The following is a 20188-nucleotide window of genomic DNA, read 5'->3' as shown; positions in this document are numbered from 1 at the left end:
GCTTTAATTTGGTTCTTTATTTTGAGAAAGTCAGACAAATAAACAGCTCTATAATGAGACTTCAGGAGTTTCCCCCAGCTTCATTCAATTTTCTGTGCCACTGCACTACCTGTCTTTCTGTCCTGGAGGGACAGTCACATCTGCATATCCCTCTGTCACCTGCATTTCTCTCTCTAGTGAGACGGGTTACTTTTCAATCGAAACTAAATTTCCATATGTTTTGCAAGTGACACTTCTAATTAAGTCTTCCCTCATTTATATTCCCTGCTTCTCTTTACATTTTAGGAAGCAGAGAAACCCAAGACGGTCTCTAACAGTATTTTATTTTTTCTGTTGTTAGAAGCAGTGCTGGTTTTCTTTAGCCAGAAAGTAAACCTTTTACAAAAACCCTTCATTTTGCCTAGTGGAAGCTGCTTTGCTGTTTTGCTTACAGAAACCCAACCAATTACTAAAGCTAACCATAACCATGGGTGCATTTGTGGGCAGGGCACTCAGAGCAAAGAAACCCCTAAAAATAATTTGAAGTAAAAACAGATGTAGTGATTAAAAGATATACAAAGTAATTCTCCTTTAAATATTTCGTGCAAAATATTTTTTGAATGGCACATCCCTGTATTAACCCAGTATACAGCTTTTTCTTCCAGACTTTTTATGCCCTACTCTCCCTATTTGGATTAAAGTATAACTAAATAGTCTATTTGGATAACGCAATTTCACAAGACCAACCAGACACAGTTTCTGGTGCCATTTCTCCTTTACTGGCACAGCTTTTGCATTAATCTATCATTTACCTTCTGCAGAAGAAGGAAGAAAGTGTGCTCGAGGCGTCCCTTCCATGTTGGTCATGAAAACAAAATTATTTCCATATTAAATTGTTAGTTTGAATGTAATAAATTTTGATAGTTTTGCCTGAAATAATGAGAAAAAAACCACAGAGGCTTTTTCACGGATGTCTCAGCTCTGATTGAACCTGCTTCAGCCAGTTAAGCACACAGATAAAAGATGCTGTTGTGCCATCAGCACTCACCCTAATGTTTCCAAAGCAGTTGGACAAATTCACAGAGGAAAAGTCCACTGAGAACATTAAAGGCAGAGGCACCAGCAGGTGCCACTAGCAGGCACCTGAGCCACAAGCTGTTGTCATCTGAAAAAGCACTGCTTTGTGCTTGCTGGGTTTTCATGCTGCTACCTTGGCCAACAGCAGGTTGGCCAACAACCTACCTCGGCCAACAACTTTAGTCTGATCCAGCACAGCCATCTGCACATTTCGAAGGATTTTCAACTCCTGTGGCCACCGGTCAGCTCTGGACAAACTTTCTAGAGAACCAGGACCTTACCCCTCACCTTAACCTTGACTTCTGCTTTCAGAACAACTGGATTTTAATTTATGCACAGCACAGTGAACCGTTATGGGACAGGGCTCCTTGTCCTCAGGAAAATCAATCACAACAGTCCTAGTATGGATTGAGTCTCCAGGATATTGAAGGAGTTGTGCTCCTCCATCACAGAAGGAAGGCTCACAGCCAGCCTTCTGATACACTGCTCTTTGATCACAATATCTGTAATCCTAAAAAGATAAGCTGGCAGCATCAATCCCTAATCCACTGGGATGATGTTTCACATCACTCACATCCTCACTGGGCCTGAGACATTGCAGGTCATGGCATGGGACTGGGACTGGAGAGGAGCAAAATGGAGACAGGGACTGACCCACTGCATGAAACATCGATCAAAGCCCCAAACACTTATCTGAGTTACTGTCAGATAATTTAGGTTCTTGCCTAAAATATCAGTGTTCTGCTTTCAAAAGAAAGATGTCATGATTTTTTTGCACTCCCGAGTGTCTTAAAATTTATATTTTTTGAATGTAGGGATGCAAAAAGAGGAATTCACAAAGACCTAATAGCAACAATCCCTCTGAATGGGAAGAGGAATAAATATGCAAAAAGCAAATTAGATTAGGAAAAGGTTAAAAAAAGTATAAAATTCTTTAGGGTCCTAAATACGAAGGTCAATTTCTGCTTTCCCCAGCAGCCAAATACCCTGGCCTCAGGGGCATCCCAGCCCCAGGTTATGGTTACCCACTGTGATGCACTTCAGCAACTCTGCATGCCTCGACTCAACTTCCCTAGCACCTTGCATCTCCCACACCATCCATCTACCACAGCACCAGCAAGCTCTGGGTTAACAATTCAAACCCCAGCTTTCTTCCAAATTCAATCTCCTCCAACCTTCTCTTTCTGGTCCAGCATGATAGCGACCCAAAACACCATTTTTCACTCTATTGTTTTTCCTGTACCACTGCTGCCAGTTAATAAACACATCTCCTGGATGTTTCTCCTGGCCATTGCCAGAGACAACCTGAACTACCACAACCTGCCATTGCCTTTGAATAGAGGCTCCCAACTGACATTTACAGGAATTAGAACCAGCTGGAAATGACTTTTCTGAAGTCAAGCATCTCATTTAAAACAAAACAAAACAAACATCCCTCGCAAAAAAAACCAAAACAAAAAACAAACCAAAACAAACCAAAAGCTATTTAAAATGAGACTTGCATTTTGTTTTGCCTTCAGGACAAAGAGCTTGCCACGTGTGAGGGTTTCCATGGCTTCTCCCTTCAGATGATCCCATTGAAGAGGCAGCTCATGAAAGCGGCCCTGTTCTTGTAAAGGACAGATAAGACAGAGCCTGGATCTGATAGACCTCGGCATGGATGGCTTAATTACTACCAGCTGTCCCTTTTATGGGAGACATAGTTGCTACAAAAAAAATCTCTGATGAGATGCTGGTGGTATTTCCTAGCAGCCAACCCTTACCTCCATGCTGTGTGTGTATCTCCAGCAGGCAGCTGGGATCAATCCGCAGAAGGCCAGAGCAAAACAGAAAAATCCCTGAGGATAAAGAGGAAAAATACCATCAGCTACAGTATGGGGAGAAAAATATCCATTAGCAAACACCATGAGGACATATTTAATATGCTTGTTTGAGCAAGTTTCATTAAAGTTTAAACATCACCTTCTTTTAATATCCCTCATAATGCTGGTTACTTAAAAGAAATTAGATGGACAATAATGTGATTCTCCATCAGAAGTCCTCTAATTACACCATGGCAACTTGAAGAGGTTGACCAAAAATGCAGGCAGCTTCCTGTGGAGCAGTTAATCTATTCTGCCCAAATTCCCCTTGGAAAAAGAAAAAGGGGGGATAAAAACATCGTATTTTCAGTATGCTCCTGTTCTGCAGGAGGACTGTGCCTCAGAATAGCATCTCCTTACTCGTGGAATTCAATCCCCTGCATTTAAAACTTGGCTATTGGCTTCAAAGAGGGGAAACCCCACACAAATAGTCCATAAAGAAGTGAGTAACCAGCATAGAGAGCAACCTGCTCTGGAAGAGGAGCTGGACTTTACTCAGTGAGCAAGGTGGCAGCTGCATGGTCAAGCCTCCCTCTTTAAATCAGCACCACCCTAGTTAGACAACAGGATGACAGAAATATAATCAAGGCCAGCAACTGACCCTGACGTGTCTAAACAAAAATGGCAACAATGCAGGAGGTGACTTGACTTTTGCCTTCTTCCCTAGGCTTGCAGAGCTGGAAGTTACATGCTTTGTCTCTTTATTTGAATAAATATGGACAAAAAAGAATCCAAACCTGATGTAAACAGCACTTGCCTGCTGTGACAGCTGGACCAAAGGATCTTGTTCACATAAAAAAAAAATAAAAAAGGGAAGGAAAAAAGTGCCTGTGAAGCATTTGAAGGCTAAATGGGCTCATCAAATATGAATCCACAGCTTAGTCTTGGAATGACAAAAGATAGTGAATAAGTACCAGTGGAAAATTAATGCCCTTACAAGTTTTTCTGCGAAATTGTGTCTCTTCCAACACAACAGTATGTAGGAGGGGAAAATTACCCAGCTCACTGCACCTTATTTTGTTTGTAATTTTTTTCTATGACTGTTTTCATTGTATGATATAGCTGAATTAACTTGAAAAAGATTACATCTTGCATGAAGTTTTACCAAATTCAAGTTTAAGGAGAGGAAGAAAAGCATTGCTTCTACCAATTCTTCTTCACTAATAAAAATTTGCTTAGAAAAAAAAAAACCAAACTCATGCATATGCAGCAGGAAAAGAAAATGTGTTACTTCAAATCCTGGACATGAAAGTGAACATGCCAATAAACTGCCTTTTGCTGGTTCTTGTCCATCTGCTGTGTTCCTCTGCCCTGTCCAGTGGCTTTGCTCCTGGAACAAGACTGCCACTGGCATTTCACCACTTTTTGGGGGCCACCTTGTTTCAGGCTCTACATCAGGCACTGGTAAAAAACCGTGTTACAGCTCTTACGAAAAATCTTAAATTATGTATGTCCAGTCACTCCTTTCTTTTATTATTTTGGCAGCTGCCTGGACATATAGCTGATGAGATCACTCGTTGCCTTGCTAGGAGCTGAAATGAGATTACAGAAGACCCTAAAGGAAATAGGAGGAAAAGTTTGATCAAATGCTGACATGACAAGGGGCATACAAGTAGTGAGGATGTGGAAGAGCTCACAGGGCAAGATGTAACAGACTAAAACCCAGCTGGAGTGGGGGGTTCAACCCTTGCAAGTACAGCACAAACTGGAGGGAGGAGGTGAGGTTACACAGGCATTTCAGGTTGCTCCTCACTAGGACCAGACCCTGCATTTTGTACTTCCTTCAACAACTCCCCCACCAAACAGAGTAACAAAGTCATCATTTTAACCAAAATCGTTTTAACCAGAAAAAGTTCAAAAACAAGAAAATAATTTTAAAAAATTAAGTCAGACTAGAAAAATCAACATTGATCGCAATGTAAGCGCTCTTCTGCACATTGTTCCATTGAGGTTATAATTGAGAGGACCCACCATGTACCCAGTGAGTGCAAACAACAGCGTGGCAGTGACACCACCCAAATTTCTTCCCCCGTGCTCTCCCTTCCTCCCCCCCAGCTCCAGCACTTACGACATATCTCTGGGGCCGGAACCTCCATCAGATTAAAATCCTCCTTCTCATCCTCCCTTCCTCAGCTCCACCCCACACTTCAGTCCTTCACGTTCAGCGTCAGCTCTCCCTTTATTTCTGTCTAGTTTCTCTGGGAATACCAAGACGTGGCCCCTTGGGAAGCTCCCCCTCCATCCAGCCGGTGCGCAGCAATTACATGGCTCCAAGAACATCTTATAAATGAATTATAGCCTGCTTTTTCCCTTCCCAGCCAAAAGGCTTTTGGAAGAACAACTTTCTAATTACATTAGAAGACATTTGGAGGAACAAAGAAAAAGGCAACGTGCAGTTTGCATACTAAATGTGGAAGGGTCGAAGCTGGTTCACCGTCTCCCAGACCCTTGGAGCTCCTTGGAGACAGCCACAGGCTGCTGCCTGCTCCCTTTGCGCGAGGCAGTCACATCAGCCCCGTGGAGGGCTGTCACCAGCCAGACATCCATTACTCTTTTATGAATGACCTTGTTTCCATCCTTGCTGCAAGGAACAATTTATCTTTGACAGACTTGGCAGAATCCACTGAAACAGCATCCTGTCAGTTGGCTGGTGTTTCTTTTAATTCACCTTTCTGGTGCTTCCCCTTTGGCTAAGGGGGTCTGCTTCGGATGAGGGAGGGATCCTTTAGCTCAGACTGGGTTCGGTAGCTCTGCCAAACTCCCACACTCTCAGGGAAGGAGCTGACCTCTGCCCTGCTCATCTCTAGCTGCTTTTTGGCACTGCTGTGGCCATTGCAAGGGCCAGCTCCCTGCCAGACTGCATAGGCCAGGGGCAGGAAAGGGGGAGCTAATTTCAGATTGCATCCATCAGGTTTTGTCCCTCCCTCCCTGACCCAGTTCGTCTAAAAGCACACAGTGCTTCTGCCTTTCGACACAGCAAACAGGAGTCAGTGATCTCAGCCCGAAAGAGGAATCTGTCCTCAGCACCAGCTGAGCATGCAGATGTCTCATTCAGGAGTGTTGCACCATGAGGGAGAGCACAGGAGGCAGATGAACTGTGAAAGGAAGATGGTGAAGTGCACTGCAGTGATACTAAGGACCCTCTACACACTTACCTACAATGATACACCTGGGTACAGTAAAGCAAACAGCCTGTGCTGTGTGCTGACCCCACTGGCACATCACTTGATGAAAAACTGGGTTACACTGGGCATTCACTGAGGCTTTTTACCACAGAAATTTTCTGGAACAGCTGCTCCATCCTGAATACAAATTTTCCTCTAAACAAGTGGAGTTTTAGGCTGTAAAGCTCAGATGTAAGAATTTCAGCTGGGATGTTATGGTTTGCACGTTGCTCCCTGCTTCTTTTTCCTTTTCCTTTCTCTGCCTGACCAGGTAACAACACATGAGTCCTTAAACCTCACCGATGCCAGAGTGTTTCCTTTGTACAAGCAGTACTAGAAAAAATTCCTTCCTTTTCCTCCCCTTCAATAGCGACATGGCCTCCAGGGGCTGTGAGAGCTGCAGGATATTTACGTTCAGGACTGACTGCATGATGGACCACCAGAAAGCAGGGTTTGCCTGAGCTGGAGGACAGTCAATAAACCTGTTGCCATTCTCCCTGTTTAAGAGGAGCTTCAGGGATAATATTTCTGGACTTTAGAACATAATTTTTTATCCTTTAGTTCTCAGCTACTTTCTCGGAACCAGCTTCCTTGCGAGCATCAGTGGATGCCCAGTAGCATCTGTCTGGTCTGGTGGTGCTGCTAACGCAGCTACAAGACAATCTCCTGAGATATGTGTGCTTAAACCAGTTTGACCTGTTCTAGTTTCTAACCAGTGCACACCACTGTGTACTGATATTAGAACACCACCAGTAATGTCTGCAAAGACCTGAGACCACTCCTCTGTAAACACACAGACCTCCAGATAGCCAGGCAGCACGAGCATTTATAATTCAAATGGACAAAAAAAAGTGCTCCTTTAAGCCCATCTGCATCCTGGTTAGCTTTTCCCCTGGGTGGCTGGTTTACCAATTGGCATTGTGGTGGATTAGCCACATTGATGCAGATATCCCCTGAGTGTGGCTTGGTTTCATGTAGAGCCACAGATGTCAGGCCAATAGTCTGGTGTCCTCCCTCTTTGATTAGAGTAAATTAAATGGTCTTCTAAATAAGACACACTCTTTGCAGGGAGGAAAAGTCCTTTAAAATCAATAATGGGGGAAGGTGAAAGATCATCTCTATTGCAGAAAGAGGGAAAAAGCAACAAGTAGCGGGACTGCAAGCCACAGCCCAGCAGGGATCGGCAGGGCTGGACGAGACACTGAAGTTTCGAAACCCCACAGAGCCGAACCCCACTCCTGCCTGCCATTACACCTCACGGCAGCCGTCAGGGTCGGCTCTCCCTGCCTTTGCTTCTCGAAGGCAGATCAGATGTGCCTTGGGAGGGGGCAGGAACTGGGGGGTAAACAAGCGGCAGGCTGGCCCTTGGTGTAAGATACAGTTAGAAGGGGCGCGGGGGGTGGTGCGCAGGCGATTCACAGGAACAGGCAAAGTTCCCGTGTGTGATTTGAGATGCTAATGAGCCGCTTGAACGAATTGGAGCAGAGAATACGGTCGCTCGTGGCCAGCTCTTGGGTATTTCCCAGGGTTCCCGTTAATTTCTAAGGGCCGGGGATGTGCCGGTACCCCGCAGGGGTTACGGGGACTGCTCCCGTTCCTGGAGCGTTCCCCAGCATCCCCCGGTGGCGGTGGGAAGCGGGCGGCTGGCGGGCCCGCGGCCCCCTCCAGCGGCGGAGCGCGGCGGTGGAGCGGCTCCTCTCTCGGGTATCGCCCGTCACCTCCTGCCCGGAGGCTGGACGCTGCCCCCCAACGCTGCCGGAGACGGCGCAAACGGAGCTTAAAGGCAGCCAGGAGGTTCCCTGGTGAGAGCAGCCTGGGATGGTGCCTCGTGGCCACAGCTGCGGGGAAGGCACTCTTTAAATATCCCTTCAGTAAATGGCTATCATTTTAACAGCTTGTTCTACGCAGTGGAACGGCCCAAACTATACCAGAGAGTAAGTCAACAAATAAACGTTATGAAGAAGTTTGACTGTATTTTCAGGCAGCCATGACAATCTCCATTAATCTGTACATACCCACCTGTTGGTTTAGATGTGGTAATTACAGGCACACATTAAATGCACTTCAGCAAAAGAGAAGGGAGTTACACATAATCTGCTAGAGGTATTAATGGGAACTGTGTCACTCAGGCCCCTGTGAGCATCTCTGACAGAGAAAGGAAGATTGCATTTTGAGGAGGTGAAAACATTAACTTCAGTAGCTGCTGGATTTTAAGGTGTCAGCTTCTCATTTCTGCCATCAGTATAATTTCCCCCATTTACATAGATTAGATAAATTTCTTTAAAGTTAGTTTATATATGACAGCAATGCAATTATTTTATATTAAGCACAACTTCATGCTCAGCAGCCCAGCTGTTAACTCCTGCCCTTCACTTAGCACAGGAAAATACGCAGTGAGCAGTGCTTTTCCACTCATCCCTCCAGCTGAGGCTGGAAGCTGCTCTATGCAGACTAAGCCCCATGTGCAGGCCATGTTTTTAAATGGAGCTGAGCTCACAATCCAGCTTACTACTGTTGACGTGGTCTAGGCCCACACATACACTTCGCTGTGGATGATGGAGAGGAGAAAGGGGGAATTTCAGCTCTTGTGCTACCTCTCCACCCTCTCCTTATAGGCAGAAACTGAGGGTCCAGCCCAAATCCCCCATGCCTGCTGCCATGCTTTGTATGCCTCACACCAGCACCACTGTGGTGGATGTTTGCAGTGCGAGAAGAAGGGAGGCTAATTTTGCTGTCACAAATCAGAGGAACAATGTGGGACTCAAAATTGCTTTGCTAAAGTTTCCCCACATAAACCATGTGTTGACTTGGTGAGAAAAGAAATACTCTGAAATTGTCATCACCGTAGTGGCTTTGGCAAATAAGTCCCTTCCCTCTGAAAGCTGCATACACAAGACTTTGGCAAAAGAAATAAGGTGCAGAAGGATGCAATCCTTAGCCTGAAGAGCTCTGCAAGCTCTGCAAGCTTTTACAAAAATGTCCCTTTGCAACACAGGGTGGAACAACAAGGCCTCCTTCCCCAGTCGTGCATGCTCTCAGGCATAAGGCAAAACAGCCCCCAGCACCACAATTTTATGGCACCAGCCCAAGGTGACGAAGGTCCCCTCCCCTCCAGTCCCTCTGGATACGCACCATGGCGGTGAGGCACTGCGATTCCCGCACCGTGGCGGCAGAGCTCAGCAGGGCTGCCAGGATCAGGGTCATGCTGAGGCAGATCCCAAAGTAGAAAGCTGGAAGGAAGTCAGACATGGGAGCTGTGGTCAGATGCTAAGTGCTAGCAGAGGCTTAGTCTGATGCTTTTACCCAGAGAGGGGCCAAAAAGTGTATTTTGGGGAGCCAGCCCAAAATGCCCAGGTTGCAGAACTGAAATTTTTTTGGTAATTCATTCAATACACTCCAGCTGTGTATGCTTGGCTTGTCTGGCAGGGCTGTAAACCTCTGAGCAGTTCCCACAGCTCCAGCAGACTGAAGCACCCTAAAAGGGTGTTGGTCCACCCAACAGACCACAAGCTGCCAATTATTTCAGCACTCTGATAAGGATCCCCCCTGATGAGGAGTACAGCAGCTGTCCCACCACCCCTATCAGGACTCTGGGTGCTGCTAATCTGGTGCAACACTTGCCCTCTGGTTTCCTCCTGGCTGAGGCAGGATCACAGCCGGTACCCCAGGGCAGGGCTCAAGGATCACAGCGCTGCAAAGGGCTTTGCTACCCCAGCCATGCAGAGGTAATGCTTGCAAGCAAGGCAAATGGAAGCATTGCTGGAGAGCGGTGGCTGGGATGGGAGAGCCTGCAAGGCTGCAGTCAGTGCCAATATATAACCCCTATGTGTGTAGGAACAGGGGAGGACTGTACCTTAGCTTTGTACTAACATAGTTTTTACACCTGCTTTGTTAAACTGAAATTGAGAACCAGGATCTAGAGAAGGTATGAGCATGTTTAAGCCCAGGATACAGCTTGGAAGAAGCCACGGATGCAAGTGCAGCACAGGCGAGTAGGGTATTTTAGTATGTGGGCTATCTTTGCTTTACCCTTGTACCTGAGACTCAGTTTATATTTCTCCATTGTGAAAGGGAAAACACCCCAGGTGTTTCCATGCATTTCTCCTCCCAGCCTCAATTTTCTATGCTCTGCTTAAATTTCTCAAACAGTCTCTCTCCCCATGCTCTCAGGGCCCTGCCAGCCCTGCATCTTTAGGTTGTCTGTGGTAGAGGAGCTCCCCCTGTGCTGAAAGCTCAGGTGGAGCGTGGGGAGATGGTGAATAGAGGCACAGGTGCAAATGCAGAAGCACCTGAGCACCCTGTGCTCCCACAGCATCCTTTGGTGCCTGGCATGCGGGTCTGACACAGGCGGAAAACGTGCCTGTGGGACTGTGTTACTCCTAATGCATTCTCCAAAAACCAGCCCCTTCCTCCTCTTGAGACACCTCTGCATTTCCTTCAATTTGTTTAGAGAATTTCGCAGCTCCTGCTATCACAAAAAGTCTCACTGGGTTGTGACCACAACGTACCTCTGTAGTGGATGACCCTGTAGGAGTTGCCATCCAGGGAGATATCGCTGATGAGGGTAAAATGGAGCCCATAGTGGGTAACTGTGCTCAGCGTGGCAATGGATAGCCCCAGCAGCTGGAAAAGAAGGGTTTTAGGAAGGGATTTACAAGGCAGCAGCTCTTGCTGGGTGCACACAAAGCTTTGAGGTGTATCTGGATGCTCCCGAGCCCTATGCAAATGCAGACAGCCTGATCATCCAGAGACCACCACATGTACCCAAAAGTGCACATAAAAGGACAAACCCCAGACACTTAAAAATACTACAGCTCTTTTTCTCTCTTGCATAATGAGTACATGTGATATTCTGCAGCCCACAGTCTCTTTGCCATTGTCTGTGGATTAAATTCCCACTACATGAAGAAACCCCAGAGGATCAATGCTCTTGCAGCACACCTGTGCAGTCCCACCCCACTTGGCAGACTACACACATGCAGTTGTGAGGGCTCCCACCTTCAAGAGTGGTTTTGGGCAGGGATGACGTTCTTTGCTTTGCTCTTTGCAATGCTAGTCCCACTGCCTGCTAATGGCTCTATTTCCTATTGTAGAGTGCAAAGAGATGAGTCCTGTGCTGTTCTAAGTTATCTGGGCTGGCTTCTTTCTCTGCAACATGTTGCTGGCCTATCTGCTTCTGTCCCATTCCTGAAAGCACAGGTATGCCTATGGGGCAACTACTAGCACATCACCCTCCATGTTGCCCAGAGTAAGTCCAGGTGATGGAGAGGGAACATTTCTGATGGCACCTGGCTCTAGGGCAGGGCTCCTCACAGCATTACTGGTGGCAGAGGCACAGTTAAAACCAGCTCCAAATTTAGTGTACTGAACCTGTAAAATACAAAATGCAAGCCCACTCCTAGCTCCTAAGATAAGACTTCATCTTTTTGTGCCTTTACAATAAAAGGCAGCTATACCTGTGCCAAATGCGACAGTGTGATGTCACCATAATCCCCTCTGTGTGACATTTTATAATAGCTTTTGGGGTAGACTTACGGTTTTGGAGACTAAATACATCCAAACTGTAGCATTTTGTCTGACCTAATTTTTGGTACCTTCTGACCCTTCATACTGTACATTACTGCATATCTTGACCCACACCTAGCAAAATGCTAAGTGCAACACCAGTTAGCTCAGATTTCTGAGAAACAGTCTAAGTCTTAAAGGCTAAACTTAATGCTTGCTACCAATACTCCTTTGATTTCTTCCAAATGACATATATTCTTATTTGGAAGACAGAACAACCTTACAGCCGCTGCAGCCAACAGTCTTGGAATACTGAAATTTGGACAAACTATGAATTTCATGTGTGGGCCAAAATAAGAAACTACCTTTTAATTACACTCTCTCCAAGCCACCAACCCTCTTTGAACTAAATACAGATTAGCAGTAGTAGCAGTAGTAATAGAAGTAGTAGTAGTAGTAGTATTAAGCTGTTAAGTTTCGATGAAGTGAAAAGGCAACAAGAACACACAAGTCAAAAATATCCAGGAGAAATGTTCTCCACTTTCCACCATTTCCCATCAGCTCTAACCGCACCTGTCAAGAAACTCCTGTTGAATTTGCTTCAAAAGCTGATAAAAAGAATCCCTAGAATTGCTTTTGCTTTGCGGTGCTGATCCACAGGTCTCTCACACACACTTCCATCAAAGCCTTGCAGTTTCCTCACTGACTCCACCTGTAGCCAACCACCCTCTCAGCAACAAGTGTGACTGCAGCAGGTCCATCTGCCCTCTTTTGCTCCAAGGAGACAGGAGCAAAATCTTTTTGCTGAAAACCACCCATTCTGCCATCAGGGACCTTTACTTTCTCTTTTGAGGCAGCTGCTGAGTTGTGAAAGAGCTGCAGTGGTGTGACAGCCCTGAGAAACCAGAAGTCTATCAGTGGAGGGGGGGGGCAATGCTGGTGGCCAGCGATAACCACCCAGGGCGCAATGATAACTCAGGCAGTTGGCTTTGCTTGCCCTCTGCCCGCGAAAAACAGAACGTGGGAAAACCTGACCCTCTCTGAGCACGGATGGGAAAGGCAACGGTTCATCTTGGTTCTGCAGAGATCCCCCCAAACCTGCCTGCTCACCATGACACAGAGGCTGGTCACCAGCAGCTGGCACTTGGTGGTCCTCATCCCGCACCTCAGTCCCATGGCAGCTTGTTCCCAGAGAGAGCTGCAGTTGGTCCCTCCAGCCCTTGATAAAGCCTGGGTTTCCACCAAGGGGAGGCATGACCACAGCGGGGCCTCTCAGGAAGCACAGTCCCCACCACGTGCCGATGCACCTCCTCCTGCCTGATTAGTAAATCCTGTTTAGGGCAGTCCCCTTCTGCACAGGCTCCCTTGGCTGCTGTCAGCTCCCACACACTTTCTTCCCAGCTGGGAAAGAAGGAAAGACATACAGAAAAACAATTTTTCACGGAGTTTGGAGCATAGCTCCTCAAAAAAAAAATTGAAACTGTTCAATCAAGAGTCAGTATCAAAATACCCTGGGTTTGACTTTCAGTGGGATGCAGTTTTGCTTAATAAATGTTGTCAGTACCTTTTTTTTTATAGTCTGCATAAAAAGTATCTTGGGAAAAAGCTTAGGAAAGTGTTATTTAGAACAAAAAAAACCCTGTTGTTTGAAGAAGAGATCAAATCCCCCAAACAGGTCTATGTAAGAGTCTTCTCTCTAAGTGTAAAGCCACCACATGGCAATAACCTATAGCTGAGTCTCTATTAAAACTTTTATTTGCAGACAAGGGAATAAACAATCTTTGGTAGTATTTTATTCAAGAAAATGGCTATGTGTAAATATAAGTCCCTGCTCAGGAGACCCTCACTGTCCATGGACATTTTAACCCTGTCCTTTCCCCTCTCCTATCACTGAAGACTCCCCGGACCCACAGGTACAAAAAACTCAGCTGACTTCTGGTCTTCAAAACCAGCTGTCTTCTTAATGCATATTTCTCAAAAGTAAATCACAAAGAAGCCTCAAGAACAATCTGGCCAAAGTGAGCCTGAATGATGAGTGCCTTAATCATCCTTTGTTTCGGAACAAGACTAGTTTTCAAGAAAGAACAAGACCTGTTTTCACGTGGAAAACAGGTGAAATAGAATAATGAAAATTAGTTGAACTTCTCCCAGAAGGCAAAGAAAGGGGGTAAAAAAGTAAAACCATCCCACATTAGTTACTGAAGTTACAGGAAGATGACAAAGAAGCAGGAGAGGAGTGAAAAAAGGAAGGAAGATGCAGTTTGTAGAGCAAAGAGAAGCAAGAGAAAGTGAGTTGCACAAAGCCATGTGTGCGGGGAAAAGTGTGTCATGATTTTCTGACTACATCACTAGCTTTCTTGCAAAATATCTTGGTTGCAACCTCCCGAGACACCACTGAGAGCTGCCATGGCTGTTGCCAGAAACAGGTGTCCCCATGGCTTGCAGGTCCCTGCCCTAGGGGGGTGGTGTCTGATGCCCAGCAGGAGAAACTGATGTACCCCTGACCCATGTGCAGACAGAGACCTTCCATCTCTGGCCACCAGATGAAGACCAGATGAGAAAAATCAACAGATGGACAGCAGGGAAGGAGGGCAGTGGGGAGAGGACAACTGGTTGGTGAGGTAGCTGATGCCCTGCTGCCCCTGCTCAGGAGGGGTGTCCCTGACCCCTGGGGACAGGCCAGGTGGGGAAAATGCCTTATAAAACACTGTCAGAGTTAGGACTGCATCTGAATGCAGAGCTGTGAGCACCCATCATTTGTTCTGGCACTGGGGGACAGATGGGCGTGTTGTCACTTGCATTTTCAAGGGGAGGATTCACGGGTATAAAGGCAGCAGGGCTGGTCCACAGGTGGAGTTACAGGTTAAATCTGGAAGGGTTGCAAGAAGGTATGAGAACAGTTCCGTGTTGAACACCAGCTAGGGCAGCCCAACCACGAGCGACAGTGAGCAAGTGTGTAACTGTCTCACCTGAGCACACACAGAGCCTGTTTCACAGCGAGGGACAGCAGAAAAACCATCAAGCCCATCTTTTTTCCCCCTAGACCCCAGTTCCTTCCCCAGTCCGAAATGCCAGCCACCAAAGCAAGACCTGTGAGAAGCCAGGTCTCACACTAGAGGTCCCCATAGGCCAGCAGAACCCTTTCCCGAAGGTTGGGATGATCGACGTGGGCTTTCTAACGGGCAGTTCCCTCCCCAGTTGAACAAAGATCTTCTCTGTCCCTGCAGGAGCCTCGCACCTCACAGCAGGTCCACCTGAGAGGTCACCAAATCGACATCTACACCCCTTGGAAGGGCTTCTAGTCTTTCCACAAAATATGTTCTATCTCCTTTTGTTTCCAGCCATGAACCTTCACTGATTCACAGAGCTCTGAAAGCAGAGTGTATGTGGATTTCTAATACCAAAAAAATAACAAAAGGAGTTACTCTCTCACTCAAAAAGAAAGCCAAAAAAAAAAGCCAGTCCCTCACCCCCCCAAAAAACAGGAGCACCAGTAGAGCTAGGATGTTAAGAGGCTGGGCTGTGATTGAGAGAGGCACATTTGGCACATGGAAGGGCACTAGTGAGAGGAACACGGAGCCTGTGTGCTCGTCTTATCTGTGCCCATCAAAAAGGCAATCTGTACAATTTTCTGTGGGATTAAACTTCCTCTGGGTGCCCTGTCATTGGCACACACCTGCCTCAGCAGCTCTCTGTCCAGGGAACACTGGTGAGAAGCAGGGTGTCCCCCCAGCCTCATCCCAGTAGGAAGAGAGGCAGGGCTGGTGGCATGCTAGGGAACCGTCCTCGCAGTCAGCATGTGAGCTGGATGGCAGCATGGCTTTTCTGGCAAGACTCGGCCTCCTGCCTGCCCTGCCCTGCCAGGTTTTATCAGTTGGTCCCCTTTGCAAGAGCACAACTTATCACGCTCAAATGCTGTGCAAAAACCACAGATGACCACAGCTCCTGCCTCTGGCTTCATCCCTTATCTCTGGTTATCAGCTGGAGCATGGAAAGATGGTAGTGAAGCTGAAAATACCCCAGGGAGGACAGGTGCTCTCTTCTTCTAGCCTTGTGGCAGCTTGCAGATTTCTGTTATGAAAATATATACCAGCATCCCCAGTTGCACAGGTCTCAGAAGGATATGTCACCTCACCCAGAAGGGAAAGACTGATTTAAAAAGGGGAACAAGCCAGGCCATATTTTTTGCAAAGCTATAAACCTCCAACCCTCTGCTGAGCTGGAGGGAAATGATGCCTGTGCTGTCAGAGGGATGTCCTGAAAGAGCTGGGGGATTTGATGTGTTAATACTGCATGGGGTGAACTTGGGACACTAAACACAAATGGAGGAGAAGAGGTTGAATTCATGCTAGTGCTTTCTCAATGTCCACTTTTCTGGCTCTTACTCTATTGGTGCAGGCACCAATGATGGAACAGCAACACCCCAGCCTCAGCTGCTTAAACTCTGTTGAGGCAGCAGGTAAGAGAAACTTTCCCGTTGGCTTTAGGACACTGCTACTCGTGATCCTGAGAAAGGATGGGCTGGAAGCAGAAAGAGGATGTTATCCAGGAGCCAAAACTACACTCATCATCCAGGCAGGACACATCTGTACCAGGTCCCTGCAGCTTCTCAGGAGTCTCCTCTTTTTCCAGCCTACAGCACCATTAGGGAAAATACCTCTCCTCCACAGTAGAAAACAGCTCCAAATGTGGCAGATTTACAAGTGTCAGTAGCTCAGCCCATTTGGTCCTTCAGCTACCGCCCATAACACGGCTGTATTCACCCTAAAGCTTGCTCGTAAATAAAACATGTTCATATCAAACCACACTGCAGCCATAGGAATGATGGGAAGCCAGGGAGACTGCACAGCCCGCGTCTGCCTTCCCAGACACATCACAAGGATGCATTGTAAAGGCTGCTTAGCATTCGTATAGCACATACACACAATCAAAGCTAAAAATCAACTTTTAAACCCAGGGCCATCTCTTTTCAAAAAGAGAAGGAGAGGAGAAAAGGGGGAGGTGCTGGGCTCTGCCAAGTGTCAGGTGCACCATACAACTCCACTGTGAATGGAAACAAGGCTGGCTGGAGGCTGCCTTGGAAGAGACAAAACCAGAGAGAAATCATAATATCTCCAAAGGACTTTTTCACTTATTATTTTCAACGTGTGTCTCTGAAATCCTCTAGCGATTCCCAGGCAATTTGAAATTATTATAGGTGAGCAAATAAAATGCCAGAAGAGTTATTAAAAATAGTTAATCAAACCACGGAAAGATTACATTGGAAAAGAGCATAAGCTGAAGACAGGGAGTTCCCTTCAAAGAATAAACTCAAATGAACTTTTTTCTCCACTGAAAGTAAAAGAATTGTACTATTAGCTCTAAAGCACATCCCCCTACTCAAACTAAATTATTTTTTCTTTTCCCCATGTTATCTAATTGCAAACCATAACTGCCCAGGAGCCAGCTGTGCAGATGAAAGACCTGAAGACACAATGCGAGCCCTGCTCCGTCTAGCTCTGCTCCTAAAAAAACCAGCCTGGACACAGCCCAGCCTGGCAAATGGGGACTCACCTGCTCACAAAAATATGGCTACTCAACTACCCATTGCCCTTTATTTCTGGCATTCATCCTCTCACGCCTTATTGCAACAGGACCTCTGTTGCTTTCCACCGAGGTCCATAAAGTTTTGCCAAAAACCCCTAGGAAGCTCATGTCCGCTGCCTGTAATGCAGGTACATTTGCACTGACCCAGCACCCCGTCTGCAGGTGACACACATGACAAGTCAGGAGCAGCGCTCTGCTCTCACCTTTGGCAGATGCGAGAACTAACATGTAGCGTCAGGGCTTGGAGACCCTTTATGACAGAGCTCCCCTCACTCTGAGAGTAGTTTAGCCACCTTGCAGTGTGGGCGAAGCCACACGAGGCTGCAAGATGTCCACACCAACCATGCAATTATCATTTTTGCCTTACCTGCTCCAGTAGAGGAGAATTTCTTCTCCCCACTCTCTGGGGATGGGTAGCATATTGCTGGATGCCCTCTCTCCCCAGATTATGATCAGGAAGTTGATTGTGAACACAGACAGTGTTTAATGATGTCTTGTTCTACTGGATCTTACATAGTCATTAACTCTATAAAGAGATTTCAAATAAGATTGCACTTCTCTGAGTACAGGATGTACCTACCTAGGTTCCTTCAGACTGTCAGGAAGCCAGCTGCACTGTTAGGAAAATGTGTAAGCAGTTGCTGTGTGTTGTGCTCAGGCCCAGACCTGATGGCCACATCTGGCTGGAAACACACATTATGATCAGCAGCCCTGAAGCCAATTTGGACCAGTCAAGTTCATCCCTGACCTGAGCGTGGAATCACTGTGGCTGGAGGCTGCACACTCTCCCTTGGGACTGGGTTTACTGATGTTTGAAGTGCGCATTATTAATGAAAAAAATTCCCTGCAGTTATTTTTGTATGATAAAAATCGAGTTATTACTCTTGAGCGTGGCTCTTTGATACAGAAGATTTTCTCTCAAAAAGTTTCAAGGACAGCAGCTTCCCCTTTCCTGTAAGAAAGGCTTTCAGCAGAAATTAAAGACGAGGTAATTAAAGAACATTGATATTACTCCACTGCAGTAATGCCCTTACTGACTAAGCTGTGACTGACAGTGAGTGCAAGGGAAGCTCCCTTCACCAGCCAAGGTAGCTTTGTGGATGCTGAAGACAAGTGCATTACATTGCCTGGGCTGAGCAAGCAGTCTGTGAATGCTCACACTCACAAACAGGAACATAGGCACAAGCAGCTCCTCTGCACTGCTGGGAACCCACCAGGCAAAACGCTCCCATCTGTGCCACACACCATGAGCTGCTCCTCTCGGGTCGAATCCTTCAGAGAAGCTGGTTTTCCCAGCCTAGGTTTTCCCCCAGGCCTACAGCACGGCCAAGAATGTCTCAGAAGCCACTGAATTTGGGTGCTAAACCTTACGTGGGCTTGAGTGGGATTGCCAGAAAATTGAAGCTCTTGCATGCTCCTTACTGTCACTTCCAGGAATTTCAGCCCAGCTGCCTGTGACAGCCCAGTGGGCCTGGTTCCTTCAACTCACTGATATTGCAACAGACTCTCACGAAAAATATTTATCTTTCAACATGGTGGAGCCTTGCTGCTCCCTAAATACCCCACACAGGTACAGACGAGCCCCCTCCATGTCACATCTAGAAATCACAGATAGCTCTTTGAATTACCAGTTTTGGCTTCAATACACCCGAGGAGAAGCACCAGAGAGGTTCAGGGTAGCCAGGGGGATATACAGACCCTTACTTTGATACCCAAATCATGCTACAGAGCCTTGCTGGCACCCATCCATGTGACGAGAGCTCTGCCATGGGCATGCATACATCCCTGCCACCAAGTTGCTGCCAGCGACACCAGCTTTGAGCATTTTCCTGAGATGGGGTTATGGTCCCTCCACAAAAGTGAAGCAATGTAACTGAACTGCCTCAGTCATCCTTCCCCTACATGCCTCAGGGTGGAGGGAGACCTGCAGAAGACAGTTTGCACTTCAGTTACTCTAATTAGCAGTTGATTTAACCCCTCAGTAGATGAGCACCCTCTACCTCCTGCTGATGGTCACGCCAAGGGGTCATACCAGCACCAGCTTGGCACCTGGCACAGGGGACATGGCTGGCCCCACTGAAGCCAGTGAGAGGGTCTGCTTTAGCATCACGTGGTTGGATCTTTTTGTTTGTTGAAACTCAGAGTGGATGCAGCCCTTGGGCAGTGGGTTCATGTAGCCCCCCTCCAATCCACCCTGTTCATTTACCAAAACACTGTGCAAGTTATCTCTTCACATCAACTTCCAGGACTCCGAAAGGAAGTTCTTTTTTCCTCCCCATTCAATTCAGCTATTCCAAAGCACCTTACCCTGCTGCTCTTACTGCTGGAACTGGAAGCAAGGCTTGCTTGATGGAGAGCCAAGAGGGACTGCTTGGCATGGCAGAGGGAAGCACGGCGCAATCCCTGAGTCACAAAGGCTTTACATTTTCCTTCTCCTCTCTATGCCTTTATCCTTGAAACTCCTATTGAAGCCCAAAAAGCTGGCCTGCAGAGAACAGCCTTGGTAAGATGAGTCACACCACTGCTATAAATTTTTGTTATTATACTTTTTCGGTGGATCTAACAAAGCAGAGCCTCTTTGCCTCTGTCCGACAAACGCCGACCGGCAGCTGGGTGCCGTCACTCTCCGCTCCGCTCCGTAGGGAAAGCCCTGCATCACCTGCAAGGTACCCGGTTTTGGGAGGGAGCAGGTTGGTGGCACATTTGAAGGGACAGGACCTGGGCTTCCACCTCGAGGGGAGCAGGGGGAATCCCGGCTGCTCGTGCGTGTCCGCTCCGGTGTGCGGAGAAGGCGGGGGGGCGGGGGGTAGGAGAACCCCTCCCCCGACCAATAATAAAAACTAAATTAAAAATAAATTATTAAAAATTACAAGGGCAGGGGCGGCGATTCGAAGGAGAAGTTGCAGCGGGGGGTTGGGGGTGGTGGCAGGGAGCGCACCCCAAGGGGCAGGGGCAGGGACGGGGCAGGGACGGGGCAGGGACAGGGCAGGGACGGGGCAGGATGCGGGGACGGGG

General features: G+C 47.1%; 2 protein-coding genes across 2 annotated transcripts in view; one reads left to right on the top strand and one right to left on the bottom strand.

The window, feature by feature from the left end:
* TSPAN32 (tetraspanin 32) overlaps positions 1-12832 on the bottom strand; it is a 29174-nt gene extending 16342 nt beyond the window's left edge. The window contains exons 1-4 of the mRNA XM_017806612.1: positions 12698-12832; positions 10591-10705; positions 9215-9312; positions 2820-2894 (exon numbers count right to left, since the gene is read on the bottom strand). Coding sequence (XP_017662101.1) covers positions 2820-2894; positions 9215-9312; positions 10591-10705; positions 12698-12763 — 354 coding nt within the window. The 5' untranslated portion in view covers positions 12764-12832. The remainder of the gene's footprint in view (positions 1-2819; positions 2895-9214; positions 9313-10590; positions 10706-12697) is intronic.
* A 1823-nt stretch (positions 12833-14655) lies between these two features.
* ASCL2 (achaete-scute family bHLH transcription factor 2) overlaps positions 14656-20188 on the top strand; it is a 6883-nt gene continuing 1350 nt past the window's right edge. Inside the window, exon 1 of the mRNA XM_017806601.1 lies at positions 14656-14691. Coding sequence (XP_017662090.1) covers positions 14656-14691 — 36 coding nt within the window. The remainder of the gene's footprint in view (positions 14692-20188) is intronic.

Source organism: Lepidothrix coronata, unplaced genomic scaffold, assembly GCF_001604755.1.
Source record: "Lepidothrix coronata isolate B3197 unplaced genomic scaffold, Lepidothrix_coronata-1.0 Scaffold1, whole genome shotgun sequence".
Taxonomy (NCBI): Eukaryota; Metazoa; Chordata; class Aves; order Passeriformes; family Pipridae; genus Lepidothrix; species Lepidothrix coronata.
This window is presented reverse-complemented; position numbering and strand designations above follow the sequence as displayed.